This window comes from Hippocampus bargibanti, linkage group LG18 (assembly GCF_051943395.1).
Source record: "Hippocampus bargibanti isolate YZ-2025 linkage group LG18, ASM5194339v1, whole genome shotgun sequence".
In the NCBI taxonomy this organism is placed as follows: domain Eukaryota; kingdom Metazoa; phylum Chordata; class Actinopteri; order Syngnathiformes; family Syngnathidae; genus Hippocampus; species Hippocampus bargibanti.
The window spans coordinates 15,395,046-15,413,416 of NC_142751.1; the positions used below are offsets into that span (position 1 = coordinate 15,395,046).

Here is an 18,371-nt window from a genome sequence, read left to right on the forward strand (position 1 = left end):
GTCGTATCGTCTGAAGGGGGGGGGGGGGTGGTGTAGCACAAACTCAAAGTTTCAGGAGTGCCTCACTCTTGCAGAGTTCAAAACTTAGGGAGACACAAGAAAAGAAATATTACAAATCCCCAAGCTAAGGAAAGAATTTCGTATTCAAAAAATCTTTTAATAATAATATAATATAATATAATATAATAAACTAAAAATTAAGTATATATATATATACTTAATAACTTAATTTTTAACATATTTTTTATTTTATAAATATATAATTTTTACTTTATATATGAAAAGCATATAAGCATCTTATTTTAAATAAATACATTTAAGATAAATTAAGACCAATGTGCAAAATTCAATGTGGATCTAGATAAATATTTTATTTTTTTCTGGTGGTGATAACGCTATTACAAGCATCTTTTGCTGGAAGCGAAATGCATTTTGTCATGACATTGTCCCTGACTACGGAAAAAACTGAAAAATGTTTCTTACAAAATGTCATTATTTTTCTTTCTTACAAAAAAAAAAAACAAAGACTGTGGGGGGGGTAGTTACGATATTGCAATAAAAGTGGTTTACATCATTCTAGGGCTCTCGGGTTTGATTTTGGGGGAAGTTATCGTGGGGTAAGCATCTTTGTTTAGGATACATACACACAAAAAAATATATATGTATATGAAAATTAAGGAGCAGACATGCTTTTGAGCTTTTGAGAAGTTATGATGGCAAAAAAAAAGTTCCAGTAAGACCAAATCCGAAACAAAAAAAATATAACACTTGAAATCTGCCACTCATCTTAAAAGCAAAACTAAGATTGTTAAATAAATTAAACATAAACCCAATAAAACGTTTAACACACATAACTCAAAGTCCATTCATATCCTCATGTGAAAAAAATTGCTCTTCAGTGAGCGACAAAATCCATTTCCGGTGGTTCATTTTTTAATAATTCTAAAATACAGCTATCATATTAGACAACATATACATATTTCCCCTGACATTGGCCTTTTTGTAACATATTCTGATTCTTCTAGAATGGAAGAATATATTAAAATCCCGAAAAGGCTTTTTCTGGAGAGTTTCAGGAAGTGAAGTTCCTATTTGTGACGTCATTCAAAGAACGAAGCTAATTTAGCATCTTTTATTATTTTTTTTCTCATGAAATTAGTTGAATTTGCCTTGCCGATCTACGCTTTGATGACATCATCAACTTACCTTCGCCAAAGGAACCCCGTAAGACCCCCCCGACCTCCCGCGTGCCAACCCGGAAGTGCAACAAATGCTACGCTAGCGCGACGTGGTACCACATGCGATGGCTGAGCGCGAGGGATGCGCACAGCAGGAGGACCGAGCACGAACACGGAGGCGAGGCGGACGGCACGTTGTCGTCGTCGTAGTGGTTCAAGTCTGGAGCGAAGGGCTTGGTTGTGTCGTAACCGGGCAGTGGCGGCGACTGGGCGGCGGCGCTGCGGAAGCAACAAAAGGACAAGAAACACATCAGGGGGTTTCAGTTGAAACTCCAAAACGAGGATCTTGACAAGGTCTCAGGACAAAACTTTGATGCTCTTATCCTGTGATTGATTTTAAATTCACAAATACATTCAGGAATGCCAGCAAATCGGTTAATACAGGGATACCTTGGCTTACGAACTTAATTGGATCCCAGAAATTGTGTGTCAGGCGAAAAGTGTGTCTTCCAAAAATTAATTTCCCATAGGAAACCATTAAAATGAGAATAATCCGTTTCCAGGTCCCCGTAAAACATCATTTTCAACTCAATAAGCCTTAAAACTACACATAATATACCTTATTTTAGGTATAATAAACGTGCTATGGTATTGTAATTAAAGAAATAAACTGTACTGTATAATAAAGTCGGTTTATTGACCTTTATGGTGGTCGTTGATGGCTTGATGGAATGGAGTGGAGTCTCAAGGAGCTCTGGGTTGTACATTTTAGAAGTAGTGATATTGCAAGAGCAACAGATGCAGGCAGACACACCATAAACTTCATTAATAGCTGGTTCCCTTGCGAGTTATTTGTGGAGCCTGATTGATGCGATATTTTAACCTTGCAGTCTACACTCTGCCTTTGAACTATCGATAAAGTTGAAACGACTCCAAATTTGACTCTGTTTTCTATCCATTTTCTCACTCTCTGTCGTCTGCCTATCTATTTCATTTGCAGTTCTTCACCAATCACGTGCGGTTTTTAACCGAAGGCTGTGGGCGGGGAATAGAGGACAAAAAAAGTCGGCTGACATTTCCTTTTTAGGAGAACGGGCTCGTTCGCGAACGATCGTATGCCAAGATTATATTCTCGCGAATTTAACGTTCGTAAGGCAAAAAGTTTGTGAGCCAAAGCGTTCATAAGCCAAGGTATCACTGTATCACGAAACAAACGCAAGTCAAATTTCTTCTCCCACCGCCAACATCATCATCTCGACAAACGGCTGGCTAGGATGTCAGCAAATTGACTTAACAGCCAACCACTCGTGGAAAAAAAAAATACGTGAGGACCACACCTGCGAGGTGGTCTCGTTTTTCATCTGAAAGGTGAGCTTGTTATGTTGTCTGCTTCGTCCCTGCCTCGAGCTACAAAATGAGCAAAACCGGAATCTTCCCAGGGATTCCCAGGCAGCTATTTGCACCTTCAAGTCACCTATACCCACCAGGAATTAGTCAGGACTCATTTGTCATTTGCTTAGCGAGAGTGTGACGGCGATATGATATGTTGCCTGTTTTGAGCCCGCGGTGTCAAAACAGGAAGTGTGACTTCTATTCGACGTGGTTGGGAGCTTTTCTTCGTTGACTCTCCCAGATCACTCATTTCCTTGACGACCGCGATTAACCCTCCGAGGGGGGGGGGGGGGTGTTTCATGGACCTGGATCGGTAGGGAGGGTCACCCTGAATTGAATTCCAGGGTGCACATAGACAGGGCCCGGAGCGTGAACAGGGTGTGTTTACATGCGATTCAATATCAGGTCAAATATATGCGCTAATTACGCCTATCTAGCTAGCTGGCTATTTAGCTAGCTATCTATTTGCCATCTAAAAGATAGCTAGCTAGCTATTAATTATCTATTCTCTAGCTGGCTATCTAGCTAGCTATATATTTGCAATCTATACGCTATCTATAAGCTAGCTAGGTAGCTAGCTATTAATTATCTATTAGCTAGCTAGCTAACTTTCTATCTATTTGAGTTATTCCGGGTTGAGTGAACGCTGGCGCTTCACCCACAGAAAAACTGATCCTGTGACTGTAAAGTGACCTTGAGAGTTTTGAAAGGAACTTATGAATGAAATGATTATGAATAACTTTATTGTGAAAATTGTCATCTTACCTCTCTTCTATGCGCACCCAGAGGTCGTTGAAATGCCTGTGCCTCTGCTTCTTCTGCTTGTTCCTCCTTCTTTTCTTCAGCATCTTCTTCTCCGCTTTCTCCAGCAGTTCCAGGCTATCCGAAGGCAATAGCATGTGGGTCAAGCGTTGGTCCTCCAGGAACCTCCTCTGATCCTCTTCCCGTTCTTGAAGTTCGTGCAGAAAAGGCTCCAGGAAAAAAGACTCGCCATGCCGATCTTCCGGCTCGGTGAAATCTGACGTGGACGACGATCTCCTTGATGGTTGGAACACAGATATGCTAAGATATGGTTGACCTTTTTCGAAAACATCTTTCCTCTGTCCTTTCATAAGATATTCTCCGTGATAGCGCTGTCCATACTATGCTAACACCAACATGCCTAAAGATCAAAGCGGGACGCTCTGCTCAGCCAGGCCTTACCACAACACTCCTTAGGTGGTCGAGGTAGCCACAGTGCTGTTTTAGGCTATGAGGTGGAAACAGGAGGGCTTATAAATAGTCTGTTTTTAACAACCGGCCCATAGACACCCAAGAACTTTCTGCTTGAGCTGGATTTGCTTCGTTGGAACGCAATATTGACATCAGGCCTGCACGTGGGCCTTGAAAATGACAAATCGGCGCATTTGGCTTTGTCGAGTGTGACATGGGGCGCCACTCCCGAATTCTTGGTTTTTCTAAGCGCCTTTCAAAACTCACTTTAGAGTCACAGGATCAGTTTTTTTGTAGGTGAGCAGCGGCAGCCACACGCGCCAGCGTTCACTCAACCCGGAAGTAAATAGAAAGCTAGCTAGCCAGCTAATAGATATATAGCTAGTAGATAGCCAACAGATAGCTCGCTAGATAGTTAGCCACCTAGATAGCTCTATAGCTAATAGCAAGCTAGCGAGATGGTTATTTAGCGAATACACTAAATGTCACTATTAAATACACAGATAGAAAGCTATTGCGTGGATCCTGCAATTTGAGTGAAAATAACAAAAACCCTGGCACTGGAGTTGACTCATTTTTGCACGTCGTCTGGCAGTGAATGACTTAATGCGCCACAAACTTTATGAGTATTTATAAAGAAACATCAAACTTATTTGGAAATCCATGATTCATTTGCGCTAAGCAAAGCCATGACACTGCTGGTCATATTTTCAGCCCATATGCAGGAAGTGCGTTCTGGAAGAAATGACTCGGAATGAGCGGCTAGCGGCCCGCGGCTGTTTTTCGGACTATTTTGAAGAATTCCATAACATCTGGAATTGAGCAAACAGCAGTTATGAAGTCACATGAATTTGGAAAATGATTCCAATTGGGAGGTCAGTCCGCAGAAAGCGTAAGACAAAATACTACCCGACAGGAACCCGCGAGTGAGTGCGTACATAAAGCAGATGGGAAATGAGTACGACAATCACTACCTGTTTATGGGCTGGCCGGCCAGGGTGTGCTCCACTTCGTATCCTTGACGACGAAGCACATCAATGACTGTATTGTTACCCAGGAAGTGACCTGCGGTCAAAAGAGGAACACCCACGTTCTTCACTTTCGATGACACTTGCATTCATTTTTCAGACTATGAGGCGCACCTTCATTGAATGGCATATTTGGAAATGTTTCCATATATTAGGTGCACCGTATTATAAGGCGCACCTGCGACGGATGACTTATTTGTAAATGTTTCCATAAATAAGGTGCAACTTCAATGACATTTATTTGTAAATTTTTCCATATATAAGATGCACTGTATTATAAGGTGCACCTTCGATGAATGACATATTTGTACATTTTTCCATATATAAGATGCACTGCATTATAAGGTGCATGGTCAGCTTTTGAAAACAAATGAAGGCTTTTTGGTGCGCCTTATAGTGCGGAAAATACGGTAAATCCAGGAGAAAAAAATTAAGGAAACAGTCACCGGGCAGTTAGGAGACTCAACTCCCTCCCAGCCCTGCCCACCCTGCCCCTTCCCACTGCCACACTCACCGAACTCTGAGCACACGCCACACACTGTACTATCATCCTGAACTCTATTTTTTTCGTGTTTTTTTTCCTGCAAGACCTCACTTCAACCTTTTTTTGTTTATTTTTACATTGCTACACTACGTCACTTTATATACGACACTACCTCACTTTACATACGTGACATGTATTGTCCTTTGTCAATTGTCTGTCTTTTTTAGCCACATTATAAGTAGCTTGCACGCTGGGTCCGAGAGGACATTAATTTCATCTGTGCTGTATGTCATGCATATTAGCATATTTGACAATAAAGCTGACTTTGAACAAAATGTTCTAAAAACATTTGATCACACCAAAAGGACAAATTAGTCTGGTGAACATGCGTATTTTTGGGAATGTGGAAGGACCGTTTGACGGTGTGACAGATTGTCTTGTTCGTACCCCCGTTTGTCTTTCGCTGACCCGTTCTCCGCGAGGTGAAGTGGGACCATTGAGGCTTCAGGTTGCCGTGTCAAGAGGTCTCCAAAGTGGAGAGCCTGGAGCTATTGATTGGACCCGCTCAACCGTGGCATCGGGGGAGTCGCGCGAACAATCACACCCGCCACTTCAATCTGGCCCGCGACTATTATCGGAAATTGGCCGGGCACAACATGCGCCGCCGGTACCATGATACCATCGTCCATCTCTCAAATCGTTTTTTCCCTATTCACCAACTTTGATCTTAATCGATGAAAAGCTTTCTTCAGCCGTCATCTGTACTTCTTTGAAGGTGTCGGACGTTTCGCTTCTTATCCAAGATGCTTCTTCAGCGAACTAAGGTCTTATCGGTAGTTTCGGCCCTATATATAATATATATATATATCCCTATGTCCCTACTGTTGATCTTAATGATGTGATGTGGGCAACATCTAGTGCAAGTTTCACACTGCGTTCTTTGAGCGGCGTTAATGGACTCTCCGGTAGCCCCGTTTGACGTTCTTTGCAAGTTGGAATGCGAAGCGAGACGGAGTGGGGAGGGGGGGGGGGCAGGGGGGGCATTGAAGTTCTCCAGCTAGCCGGCGTTTAGAAACATCTCAATGTGATTTATGTGCGTTTACGTCAAGGCAAAGGGTGGTGTGTGTGTGTGTGGGGGGGGGATTAAAGGTGGGACAAATGGAGCTGTTCGGCACAATGTCGGCCTTTGGGAAGGGTGGGCGGAATTCCAATCTTCAAAGGGATACGCACACACACACATTCATGCACAGACACACACAAACAGACGAACACACACACAAATGTCAGCGGATGCTAATTCTTTGAATGCGACCATCAATTCCGGCACCTTACGAGGCCTCAATGTCAGGAAAATGGAGTCTTAAACATAAATAAATAAATCAATAATTTTAACTCATTCACTGCCATTCAAGAATTTATTCGGGAATTGAAAATATGACGTCGAGTGCCATTCTTCAATTTGTTCAGATTTTGTTTTTTCATGCTTGTTGCCGATAAAGCGCTGGCTAGACTTCTGGCAATTTTTCCCCTTCCACAAGGGGGCAGTATTTCCCATTTTTTTCAATGTTGCGCTTTCTTCCAGCTTCAGCTGTTGTTAAAGGGCGATATAAACCAATATAAATGTATTGCATTGTAGTTATGACAGCTGCCCTTACTTCATGGTCATATAACTCTAGGCCCGTATCATTTAGGAATTAACTTTCTTTCTGATGAAATGAAATGTATTATTATTATTATTATTATTATTATTATTATGACAAAAACCCCTAATAAAACAATACAATCAAATAAAATCAGATAAAATCAAATAAAATCAGATAAAATAAAACCAAACCAAACCCGAAACGAAACAAAACAAAATAACAAACTAAAATATAAGAAAATAAAATAAAAGGTTGCACACACAAAAAAAAAAGAAAATAGCCAAAAACCCAATTGAATATTTCCACCTCATACTTGAGCAAACTATGAGGTGAATAAAAAGCACAATTTGACACTTGAAAGAACTTTCTCCTTGTTTTCTTTCTTTTTTAATCAATAAAAGAGTGAGTGCCACTTGTCGGCCATTTTGAGCAGACCACCAAAAGGTACCTGAACTTGAAAAGTGTCTTGGAAAACAATCACCTCCCACGTGTGCTCACATTAAAAAGAAGACTAATTTATAACGGGAGTGTTGACCCCCCTCGCACTAAACAATGAAGATGACGTTGGAAACCAGCAAAACTCCTTTCTGACTTTCCGTTTGTCGTCCGAGAATGTTCAAGCGCAGCATGACCGAGAACATTCTTCACCCCCTCACGAGACAAGTGAAACGAGGAGCCCTACGGTGCAGTAAAACACCTCCCCAAAAAATGTGAAGTCTTTGATTCCACATGATGGATCTCCCTGAAATCCAAATCCCCTAAAAAGAAGGCCCCCCAAGTATGACGTATGGCCTCTGGTGTAAGTTTCAAACAAGGACAAGTGACCTGTGATGAAAGTTCGTTCTCTTTCTCGTGATTGTAAACGTTTCCAAACTTTGACTTACGACTGCGCCGGACTCATTTGTAACTGCAAAGATCTCTTTTTGCCCCCTGGGATGTTTCTCGTTGACATCGTCGTTAAAAGACGACATTTTGGACAGTCAGAATTACGAGCATATTTATTTCAGCGGTCTTTGTTTTCTTTTGAGAGTCCAATTCAAGTATAAGGAGGAACCTGCTCCATCGTTCCTTTCTGCTACTTTTGAAGCCAAATCTAAAAATATGAATCTCGAACTGCTGTGCTCCGCACTGGCTGAAGTCTGACGTTTATTTCCAAGGCTTATTTATATAAGCCCCATTTCATACATTTCACATTGCTGAAACGGGCCAAGAACGCCTAACAGTGTACAATAAGTTGACTGTATGTCGTGGCCGCCATCTTTTGAGAAGCAAAGATGTCTGAGATAAAGAGCAACAGCGGGACCGAAAACTCCCATGTGGCGAGTTCCTTCGCTCTCAGCTAAAACGCTACGTCGGGTACATTGACGGAGTCGGCGATGAGCGTATGCGAATTTATTGACCTAAGGCGAAGTCTTAAGGAGGCCTGGTGGTTGACCCCTTGTGAGGGTGGATGGATGGATGGATGGATGGATGGATGAATTAGGGTGGGTGGGTGAATGGATGGTTGGATAGAAAGATGGATTGAAACATGGATAGATGCGTTAGGGTGGATGGATGGATGGATGGATGGATGGATGGATGGATGGAAAGATAGATGGTCTTAAAGATGGATGGATGGATGGATGGATGGATGGGTTGGGGTAGATGGATTGATTGAAAGATGGATGGATGGATGGGTGGGTGGGTGTTGGGATGGATGGATTGAAAAATGAATGGATGGGTAGGGGTGGATGGACAGATTGAAGGATGGATGGATTGAAAGATGGATGCATTGAATGATTGATGGATGGAAAGATGGAAGATGCATTGAAAGATGGATGGATGGATAGTTGGGTTAGTGTGGGTGTGTGGATGGATGGATGGACGGGTAAGTCTTTCATCATGTTAACCTGATAACACAATAAGCTGTCCACTGTAGCAATCGCTGAAGCCCAAAAGAGTTAAAAGGCATCGGTTGTCCATTTCTTGGCGTTACAACTCTTAAGCAGCGCTTAGAAGTCACTTCTCATAACATGACTGACCCGGTTCAGCTTGAATGACGGAGAACGGATAGCTTAAAAGATTACCTCGGTCTAAAGAGACATTAACCACCATTTTCTCAACTTCATATGAAATCTTAGCAGTGGTTGAGATACTTTCTTCCAAAAGTTGGCGACAGCGACCGCCGGCATAATGAAACGGATTGGATGACACGTGGGAAAGGCTTCGCAGATGAACGGAGTGGCTCATGTTAAGTGGTCTCAACCACAATTAAATTACGGCGCAAACTGTAGGCGGTCAAATATTATTTCAAGTACTGTAAGACTTTCCTAACTTTTGTGCTGCAGATCCTTTAAGAGTCTCTTAATGTTAATCTCATCGCCATCCTGACAAACCAAATATTCTTTGCTGCTAAGTGTTGCGGCGTGGGGTGTAGGGGCGTCTTCTCAAATTTTGGATTTAGTTTTGTCTAAGTTCATGCGATATATGCTCAAAATCACTGCCAGCCATTTATGGAAACTCTTCTCTGGCAATGTACCAGGTACTAAAGTACACACCGTAAACTGATTTTTGACGCTGCAGATTGACTCAGATAACTTGATTTTCATCGCGCGGTCATCATTCCTCCTCCGCCGCCATTGATCCAGATAAAAACGCTCATTTTACCACTCCGCGGAGAATGCCGGTTGAGAAAAATCATCTTTTCGTGCTATAAATCCCATTATTGCGTAGGGATGCTAATCAAAACCAACAAAGTTATCGTCGTCAATAAAAACAACGTGTCAAACGTCTCGTGTAAGTCTGTCGTAACGAATCCAAATCCAACGGTCGTGTCTTTCGTGTTAAAATAATAACAGGAAATTGTACTCTCTTAAAACTACACATGACTCAGTCATCCACTTAAGAGTACGGTGGAAGAGAAGAAGGTTGACGTAAAGCCGTCGTAGAGCCCGATCCAAGGCGCGAATGGAGCCAAACTAAATGGATTGGTGTTATTTTAGCGCAAAGGGGCCACTCGACGCTTTGTGGCGGACCGAGGCAGCCTCGTTTCGCCCAAAGCCATGTCATGAGTTGACGTCGAGAGTTGACGGGCAACCGTCAGTAGAATCAGAATCTTTCTTATGATCAGTGTGAAATTGCCCAGGCTGGTTTTTTAATTTTTTTTAAACCTTTTTTTGCGCCACGGACCGCTTTAATGTCAGACAATATTTTCACGGACCGGCGGATAAATACAACAAAATAAAATGATACCTACGTGACCGAGACAAGCGTTTTGACATGCGTCAAGAGTAAATCAAAGACGGATGTAATCTGGTAATTTGTCATTTTTCAAAATAAAACATAGTTCGGACTCAGATAATAAATAAAATGGAAATTATGTAAATTATGTATTCTTTCTGCGCGGCCCGGTACTTAATGACCCACGGACCGGTACCGGTCCGCGGCCCGGTGGTTAAGGACCTCTGGTTTAAAGAACGGTGTTGTAAAACAATATTTTGCTGCTGCCCCTATTCGTCCTGACTCTGCTGCGCTATAGTGTATTTTTCTACTGAAGGAGTCTTTCGCTGAGAGAAGAACATTTTTAGCGGTAGTTGTTGGCACTCTCTTTCTTTTTTTTAATTGAGAATAGAGAACAGCTCAGTACGCTGTCAAAGCCAGTGTGTTTGATTTTATTCTGCTTTGTTTTCCCCTGAAAAAAAATCCGCAATGCACTGAAGCCGCGATAAGTGAACCGCGAAATAGCGAGGGATCACTGTATACAAGTTTTGAGGATCTGTTCTCTCTGAAAACGACTTCGGAAAGGTCGAGGTCTAAATGACCATGTCAACTGGCGCTAGGTGCAAAAGCTTTTCGTGACCCGGCGTCAAAATAATTTCAAACGGCCACACAGTGAGGAAAAAGGCGGCAATGTTTGCTAGCGCTTTCTCTGGATCGGTCCGAATGACTGGACAAATGAAGTACAAATGTGGTTCAAATCGTATTCTGGGTGTTGAACTACATATGTTTGCGCTGCATTTAGTCCCAAACACCCCCCAGGTCCGAGCCAAGTATGTGGTAGGTCAAGTCTGGATTTTAATGGTCCTCCGTGACATGTTTGTAATCATGTCGGTGTCTGCCCCAAACGCTTGTAAACTAGCTGTTTATGAGACGCAGTTTCAAGAAAGAAAAAGAAATAAAGAAATAAAGCTCTGCGTTTTTCTTGATTTTCACGCCGACCGGCCAAAGGGGAACGTTCTGTGTGAAATCACGCACGACCGAAAAAGGAAAACCCGAATAAATTCGGGAATGGCAGCAAATGAGTTAAACAATATTTCTTTGTGGTGGGTGTGAATCCCCCCCCCCCCCCCCCCAAAATGGAAGCAATTTTCCACAATAACCCCAACTTCAATAACTGCGGTGGTCGGTGACGTGGTCACTGATAACTGACAAGACCTAACAAGGACGTTAAGCATGCCGCCATAACGAGCATTGGTGTTGTGTGTGTGTGTGTTTGTATGACTAGTCTTGTGAGGACCACTAACATTTTATACCATATGTTGTGAGGACATTTTTTGGCCGGACCTCACAAGTTTTTCATTCTAGAGGTTTCTAGAGGGTCTATATATGCATCTGTTTCAGAAAGGTCCACACAAATTCACCCAAAATGATTTTTTGGTGTGTATTTTCATTTTACTTGGATACACACACTTTTTACTCACTGTGTGTAAAGTAAAATATTTTAACCAAATTCACGACAAGGGTGAGGACTTTGAATGTACCCATTGAGAGTCCTCACTCCTGCTGTTATTTCAGTTTCAAGTCCAATTTTTATTTCTTTATTTTTAAAGAAGTTGAAGTGGGAAATGGGGTGACATTTAGTCTTCAAATCTAACATTAGTTCTTCTCTAAACTAATCAGCAGGTTATCAGCAACTTATCTGGAGTTACACAAAACCATTGAAACGGGAATGTGTGTGTGTGTGTGTGTGTGTGTGTGTGTGTGTGTGTGTGTGTGTGTGTGTGTGTGTGTGTGTGTGTGTGTGCGTGTGTGTGTGTGTGTGTGTGTGTGTGTGCGTGTGTGTGTGTGTGTGTGTGTGCGTGTGTCCTCTGACCCCGTCCAGCTATAATTAAGGACACATTTTATCCTAGTTGCTTAGGTGCATGAATGTGCTTGCATAGCAACATGCGTGTGCATACGTGTGTGTGTGTGTGTGTGTGTGCGCACCACTAATATCCACCATCCAGTTCCTTGCCCACATTGACCCAAGCTGCCCTCCATTTGTCTAAAACTAGTGCTTCTGGGTTGATTGGTCGTATCACTTTCACTCACCAGCTCTCTCTCACACACACGCGCACACACACACACACACACACACACACGCACACGCACACACACACACACACACACACACACGTTGGGGCCAAGCGCTTGTAAAGGTGCATCCTTGGGGACTCGTCGTGAAATGAGGTCTCGTTTGTGTGTTGGCGCTGGCGTCTGCTTTAGCTCAGCTGTTTCCTGTCAGCAGCCTGTGCAGGCCTCTCTCTTTCTTACGCTTGGACTCAGTTTGAAAGGCACTTTTCTCCACGTCGGAATGACCGAGTGTGAAACTTTGGACCATGTCACGAGGAGAGGAAAAAGTGACAGCAAAAATGGATGGCTGATCCTCTCAATACGCCACTTTTGCAACGAGCGACAAGTTGAAACGTTCCATCCGTTGCCTGGCGACTTTCTAATTGGCTTTGGAGTGAAAAAATGTCCGGGCACATTTTCATTTCATGTTAGAATAAACATGACTTTTACACATGTGATGTTGTTTTTTTTTCTGCATGCGTCGTTTGACTGTGAATGCTGCCCTTTTTCAATGCTGACTTGTTACGCGACGCCACAGTGATTGATGAATTCGGGAGACATTTAAACAGACTTTGCTCCGCCCCCTCCCCCCAAAAAAAAACAAAAAAAAAAGCATAATAATTACTGCACTTGATGACCATAACCCATATATATATATATACACAAGATATTAATTCTTTTTCTAAGGCATCATTACTTTATGTTCTGACGTTATTGTAGCATATTTGTGTATTCAAAATGAAATATATGAATAATTTCGACATTATTTTGTATGCGACAAGACTTTGGTCCAAGCAAAATGATAAAACTCAATGAATGATACAAAACTTGGTTTTGGTAGAATCAGCATAATCTAGAGGGCTTTGCCTTTCATATAAGCCATTTCTGATTTTTTTTTTACTTTAATTATTATAGCGTTTTTTTCCATTCATTTTAGAGTGTATATATTGTCCTACATTGCGGTGAATTTTTGTGAAAGCAAATATTATCTGACAATTTTGGAGGATCTCTTGCACACTCAATTTAAATTACATGTCAACATTTTCAGCAGGTGGATTTTTTTTAAATGCCATCACACTGATTTGCTGTGGCAACCCCTTGATGGGAAAAGCCGAAAGGAAAAGAAGAAGAAGAAGATCACAAAAAAAAAAAAATCCAGTCCTTTTAGCGATCAAACTTTAGGAAAAAATAATATAAAGAAAATATCTCAAAACAGTACATCTTGACATGAAAGTGGTCCATAAAGACCTGGCTTAAGTAAATGATTACAACCCTACCACTTTACTAGGCGGGATCAATACTTTGGCAACCAAAATCAACGAGTCTGCTAACAGGACAAAGGCTGTCTAGTTTAGATACACATCAGCCAATCAAGAAGCACGGGCGTAAGCACAAACTTTGGGCTTTTATCTTCTGTCTTTCTCCATCCTGTCTCACATCTTGTCTCTTATCAGACTTAACAGCTTGTCGTGTAGTTACGCCGTAATTTAAAGTATCCAAAGTGGCATTTCTGGAGCGTTGGAAAAGACTTCAAACGGCCACTGAGCACAGTTACAGGGATGGTGGGGGGGATTTCGTGGCTTTTCAGGTTGAAAGAAAAGGCAAATAGACTTTGAATTGAGTTGCAGCTTCTCTCTTTATCAAAAATACAGAAGCCAAGTCGACGCCATATTGTAACGAGTTGAGGCTATTTGACATTTTTGGTTTGATCCTAAATCCGGAACCGGTTCATGGTTGATTAAATCATGCAAATGACACCAACCTGCTCCAAAGGCAAAGAAGAAGATCTTGTCCGTGTGCTCTTCCAGGAGGGCCTTCACCCTTTTGCCCATCCGCTCGTTGCGCTTGTAGATGAGTTCCTGCCTGAAGTAGCGGTCTATTTCCTGGGCGGTCACCTGCTCGCTGGGCGGTAGCGTCACATTATTGAAGTTTGGAACCTGCCGTTGACAAATTTTGATTGAAGACGATTTTGACAACGAATCGCATTGCACCAGATGTTGCCAATAAACCATTATTAAAGATGACGAAACGGGCCCAAATGATGAGGCTCTGAAAATCCTTTTGAAAGGCAGCTTCGGAAGGAGTTGGGGTAGGGATGGACAATGGTGGAGGTTTGGTGGGATGGAAAGGTCGGGCAAAAGGGGTTAAAGGTTACTCGCAGATGTCAAGGGCCGTGTCATTGCAACACTCCATGGGGTGAAAGGGTCAAAATGACTCTTAGCCTATTAGCGAGATCGTATCTGAGCGGTGATCCTGAATCTGAAACCAAATATCTTGCTCGGCTTCGACACCTCAAAAAGAATTGGATGACCTCATCGTTAACAAAGAAGAGTCACCTGCGAGGTGTCACGGTTGAAGATGATGGAGTTGAGGTCCCCGCAGTTGTAGTGTCGGATGAGGTCTTCTGTCGTGTAAGGGACCTGAAGACTACCGGCCCTTAAAGACTCCTGCTGTAATAACGTCTGGTTGAGGGCAAAGATCACCTGGAATGAGAAGAAGAACAATATTTTATCTGGACTGTCGTTTTATTGGATTGAGATCATGATTATGCGGTTACACCGAGAGATCGGTCATGGTAAACAAACCCCCAAAGTTGATATTCGGTGAGATCCAGACAGAACGTAACAGAGACTTTATAAGCGGCTCTTGATAGAGGGCGGTCAACCAAATCCGGAGAACGCTACCCAGGAATGAGAAGGTATCTTGATGCGGTGATCCGCACCGAAGATTTACATCCCAGCCTCTTAGGATGACAGGGGGTGTGTGGGGGGTGGGGTTGTCCAGTGAGTGCCTTCGCACTCGATTGCTGCTTTTCAAGCTTTTGTGTGAGCGTGAAATTGGTCAGTGCTTGGTGAGAGGACCCTAGCGAGCCCCTCGCCTCTGATCGGCGCTGCGGGGAAACGCATATAAAAACCACAAACATTGGAGGTCGGCGGGTGTGCGCCCCGCCTCACCCCCTAATTTCCCCTGATCAGCCGTCAACTGTAGTGACCGCTGCCCTTAATACGACGTGTCCACGCTATGAAGGAATGCTTCTGCAATTCAGCGCACTGTTTTGTTCAAGTTACGGCCCCCGAGGTCCTCCGATGACACTTTTCCCTCTCGGCCGCCCCATTGTGGGGGTGGGGGGCTCGGTCTAGCGGCGTCGAGGAGGGTAGCGCGGAGCAGATGCCTTCTTGTCAAGGGACAAAGAACCCCTCCATCACTCTGTCCTCTCGTCTCCTTTGCGCCGTCCGCGGCTTTCATCGGCCGCGCATCAAAGCCGAGCTCTGCATATGAAAAGGGTTACCCCGTTTTCGGGCCACGCAAATTAGCCTATCGCCCCCCCCCCCCCACCCCCACCCTCCGACTTTTCACAATAACACCCTCACATCTGTGCCACCGTCCGCGAAGGAAGGCCCTCATCTGCAGCGTTTCCACTCGCCGTCCCTTTCAGCCCCTTAAATTACGGCAGTGGGTGAAGGGGGGGGGGGCAAGAGGGGGTCAACAGGAGGGGTGGGGAGTGAGGGGTAGGCTCAATTTTGGCTGGATAAAAACGATGGCAGCCTAAAAAGAAAGAAGAACCGAGATGCAGGGCGCAGGGGGGAGCAAACAAACATGAAAGTGAAGACGGATACAGAATCGGTAAGAAAAGGCCAAGCAATGACGTCTTTGTTTCTGCCGCTGGTGATTCTTCTTGTTTTGGTGCACTTTGGGTCAGTGGGTGCACTTTCCCACTCTGGCTCCTTTCATTAGGTCCCCCCCCACCGTTCCTTCTTCTCATCCGCGATTGCCCCCCCGCCCCTCGTCCTCTTCGGCATCCACACACAGACACACCCCTTGCTGATATCAAAGCTAACGGAGCCAATGAAAGTCAATAATTGTCCATTGTCATGGAAATGCCCCCCCGCCCCCCACCCCAAAACTCCACTTGTTTCGATGGAACAGGGTTGGGTTTGTGCAATGCACCGCAAACATTATCACACTCGGATTCCCACGTGGAGAGATTTGGATTGTTTGGTGGTTGAAAAAGTAAATAGGTAAAGAAATCAATAAATACACAAATAACCAAATAATTAATTAATTAATTAAACATGGAAATAAATAAATTAACAGATAAATAAATACATTGATAAATAAAAAAATACATAAATGCATCTGGGAAAACAAATAAACATAGATAAATACAGGTAACAACCGACTTACAACCAAGTTCTGTTCCGACCAAACGGTCGTAAGTCAAAATGGTCTTAAGTCGAAATCTATTCAAAATGTTGAATAGAAACTCAGAGGCTAAATGAGTGGCAAACTCCCCCTCTGGTGCCATCACGCGGTCGATTGCTGTGTGAGAGTGAGATGCTGGCTGTCTGGCCAAAATTGTCGTACGCGTTGCCGGCCTGCTAGCGCGTTGCGGTGCCAGGTGTAGAATTAAGATTTTAAAAATATGGTCTGGAGGTCGTGGTCGTAAGTACAGGTGATTAGTACAAACGGCGATTACTACAGTGGGCGTTTTACTGCGTTATCAGATTACAAGGCGCAATATAAAGATTGCATTTGGCTAGTTACTTTTGCCTATGCTTCCCTCCTAGTATGTTCTCATATTTACAAACTCGCTGTCATGTCAATATCATCAAAAAGTGCCCCAGGCTATATTTTTCCCTTCCGCAAAAGTTTATTAATCATCTTTATGTCATGCAATTTCCACAGCCATGACACTGTGGCTGAAATGTGCGGTCCGCCGTGAGCTTCAAATCCTCATTTATCGCCGTTTCTCTGACGGGTTGACGATGGCAAGGGAAGCTAACGGCCATCCAGCACCAACATTCACTCGCCGTTTTTCTTTTTTAACCGACACCATGCACTAACACGTACACACACGAACACACACACACAGACACACGCAAACACACACACACACACACACACACACACACACACACACACACACACACACACACACACACACACACACACACACACACACACACATTCCTGTTTCAAAGGTTTGAAGTGAGGACCACCGTTGCTGATGAATTTAGAGAACTAGTGTTATATTTGAAGACTAAATGTCACCCCATTTCCCACTTCAACTTCTTTCAAAACAAAGCAAAAAAAAAAGTGGACTTGAAACTGAAATAACAGCAGGACTGAGGTTTCTGAATGGGTACATTCAAAGTCCTCACTCCTGTAGTGAATGTGGTTAAAATATAGTTTTACTTTTTGTGATATGAACTTTTTCTTCTCATTTACCACACACACACACACACACACACACACACACACACACACACACACACACACACACACACACATAAACACACACAGTGAATAAAAAATGTGTATCCAAGTGAAATGAAAATACACACCCAAAAAATCATTTTGGATGAATTTGTAAAGACCTTTCTGAAACTTTAACAGATGCAAATATAGACCCTCTAGAAGCCTTGAGAATGAAAAACTTGTGAGGACCGGCCAAAAGGTCCTCACTTGTCACAAATGTCCTCACTACGTATGGTATAAAATGTTAGCGGTCCTCAAAAGACTAGTCATACAAACAGACACACACATATACACGCACACCCACATACGGACCTCCAAGCCATTTTGGCTTGAGTCTGATTCCCTGTGACAGCCTAAATATTTTGGCTGCGTCAGGGCACCAAGGTAAATGCACCCTGCGAGAATGTTTTTACAGGGTGAGGGATTTACGCATACAGCGAGAATGAGAGAGAATTGGACGTTTTGGAAGAAGAAGGGGGTGGAAAGAGACGGTAAAAAGGACGACTGGACTCTTTGTATATTTGACTCAGGGCCCCGGGGTCACTTTTGAACAGTGGCTAAAATGTTCCCGTTCATTGGAAGCAAAGCAGACTGATGTTTATTGATGCGGATGGTTACATTTGACAGGCGGGGGGGTGGGGGGGGGGTGTCACCACTCCGGGACGGACCCATTCTTGTGTTGTTGTTATAACTTGCGGAGCGTATTTTGCGGTGTATAAGGCGCATCCAAAAGTCTTGAGTTGTTTCAAAAGATGACCCTGCGCCTTACATGTGAAGTCATAGTGAGCCACAACAGGTCTCGCAACTACTGTCAGCAACCACTGACTCCATTTCCCCTCATACAGATGAATTAGTGGCTAACCCC

The 18,371-nt window shown here is 43.3% G+C and overlaps 1 protein-coding gene across 1 annotated transcript in view; it reads right to left on the bottom strand.

Moving 5' to 3' along the window:
- Positions 1-350: 350 nt before the first annotated feature.
- The window catches only part of trabd2a (TraB domain containing 2A), a 30,863-nt gene continuing 12,842 nt past the window's right edge, over positions 351-18,371 (bottom strand). The window contains exons 3-7 of the mRNA XM_089020329.1: positions 14,584-14,730; positions 14,010-14,184; positions 4,757-4,847; positions 3,336-3,608; positions 351-1,457 (exon numbers count right to left, since the gene is read on the bottom strand). Coding sequence (XP_088876455.1) covers positions 1,274-1,457; positions 3,336-3,608; positions 4,757-4,847; positions 14,010-14,184; positions 14,584-14,730 — 870 coding nt within the window. The 3' untranslated portion in view covers positions 351-1,273. The remainder of the gene's footprint in view (positions 1,458-3,335; positions 3,609-4,756; positions 4,848-14,009; positions 14,185-14,583; positions 14,731-18,371) is intronic.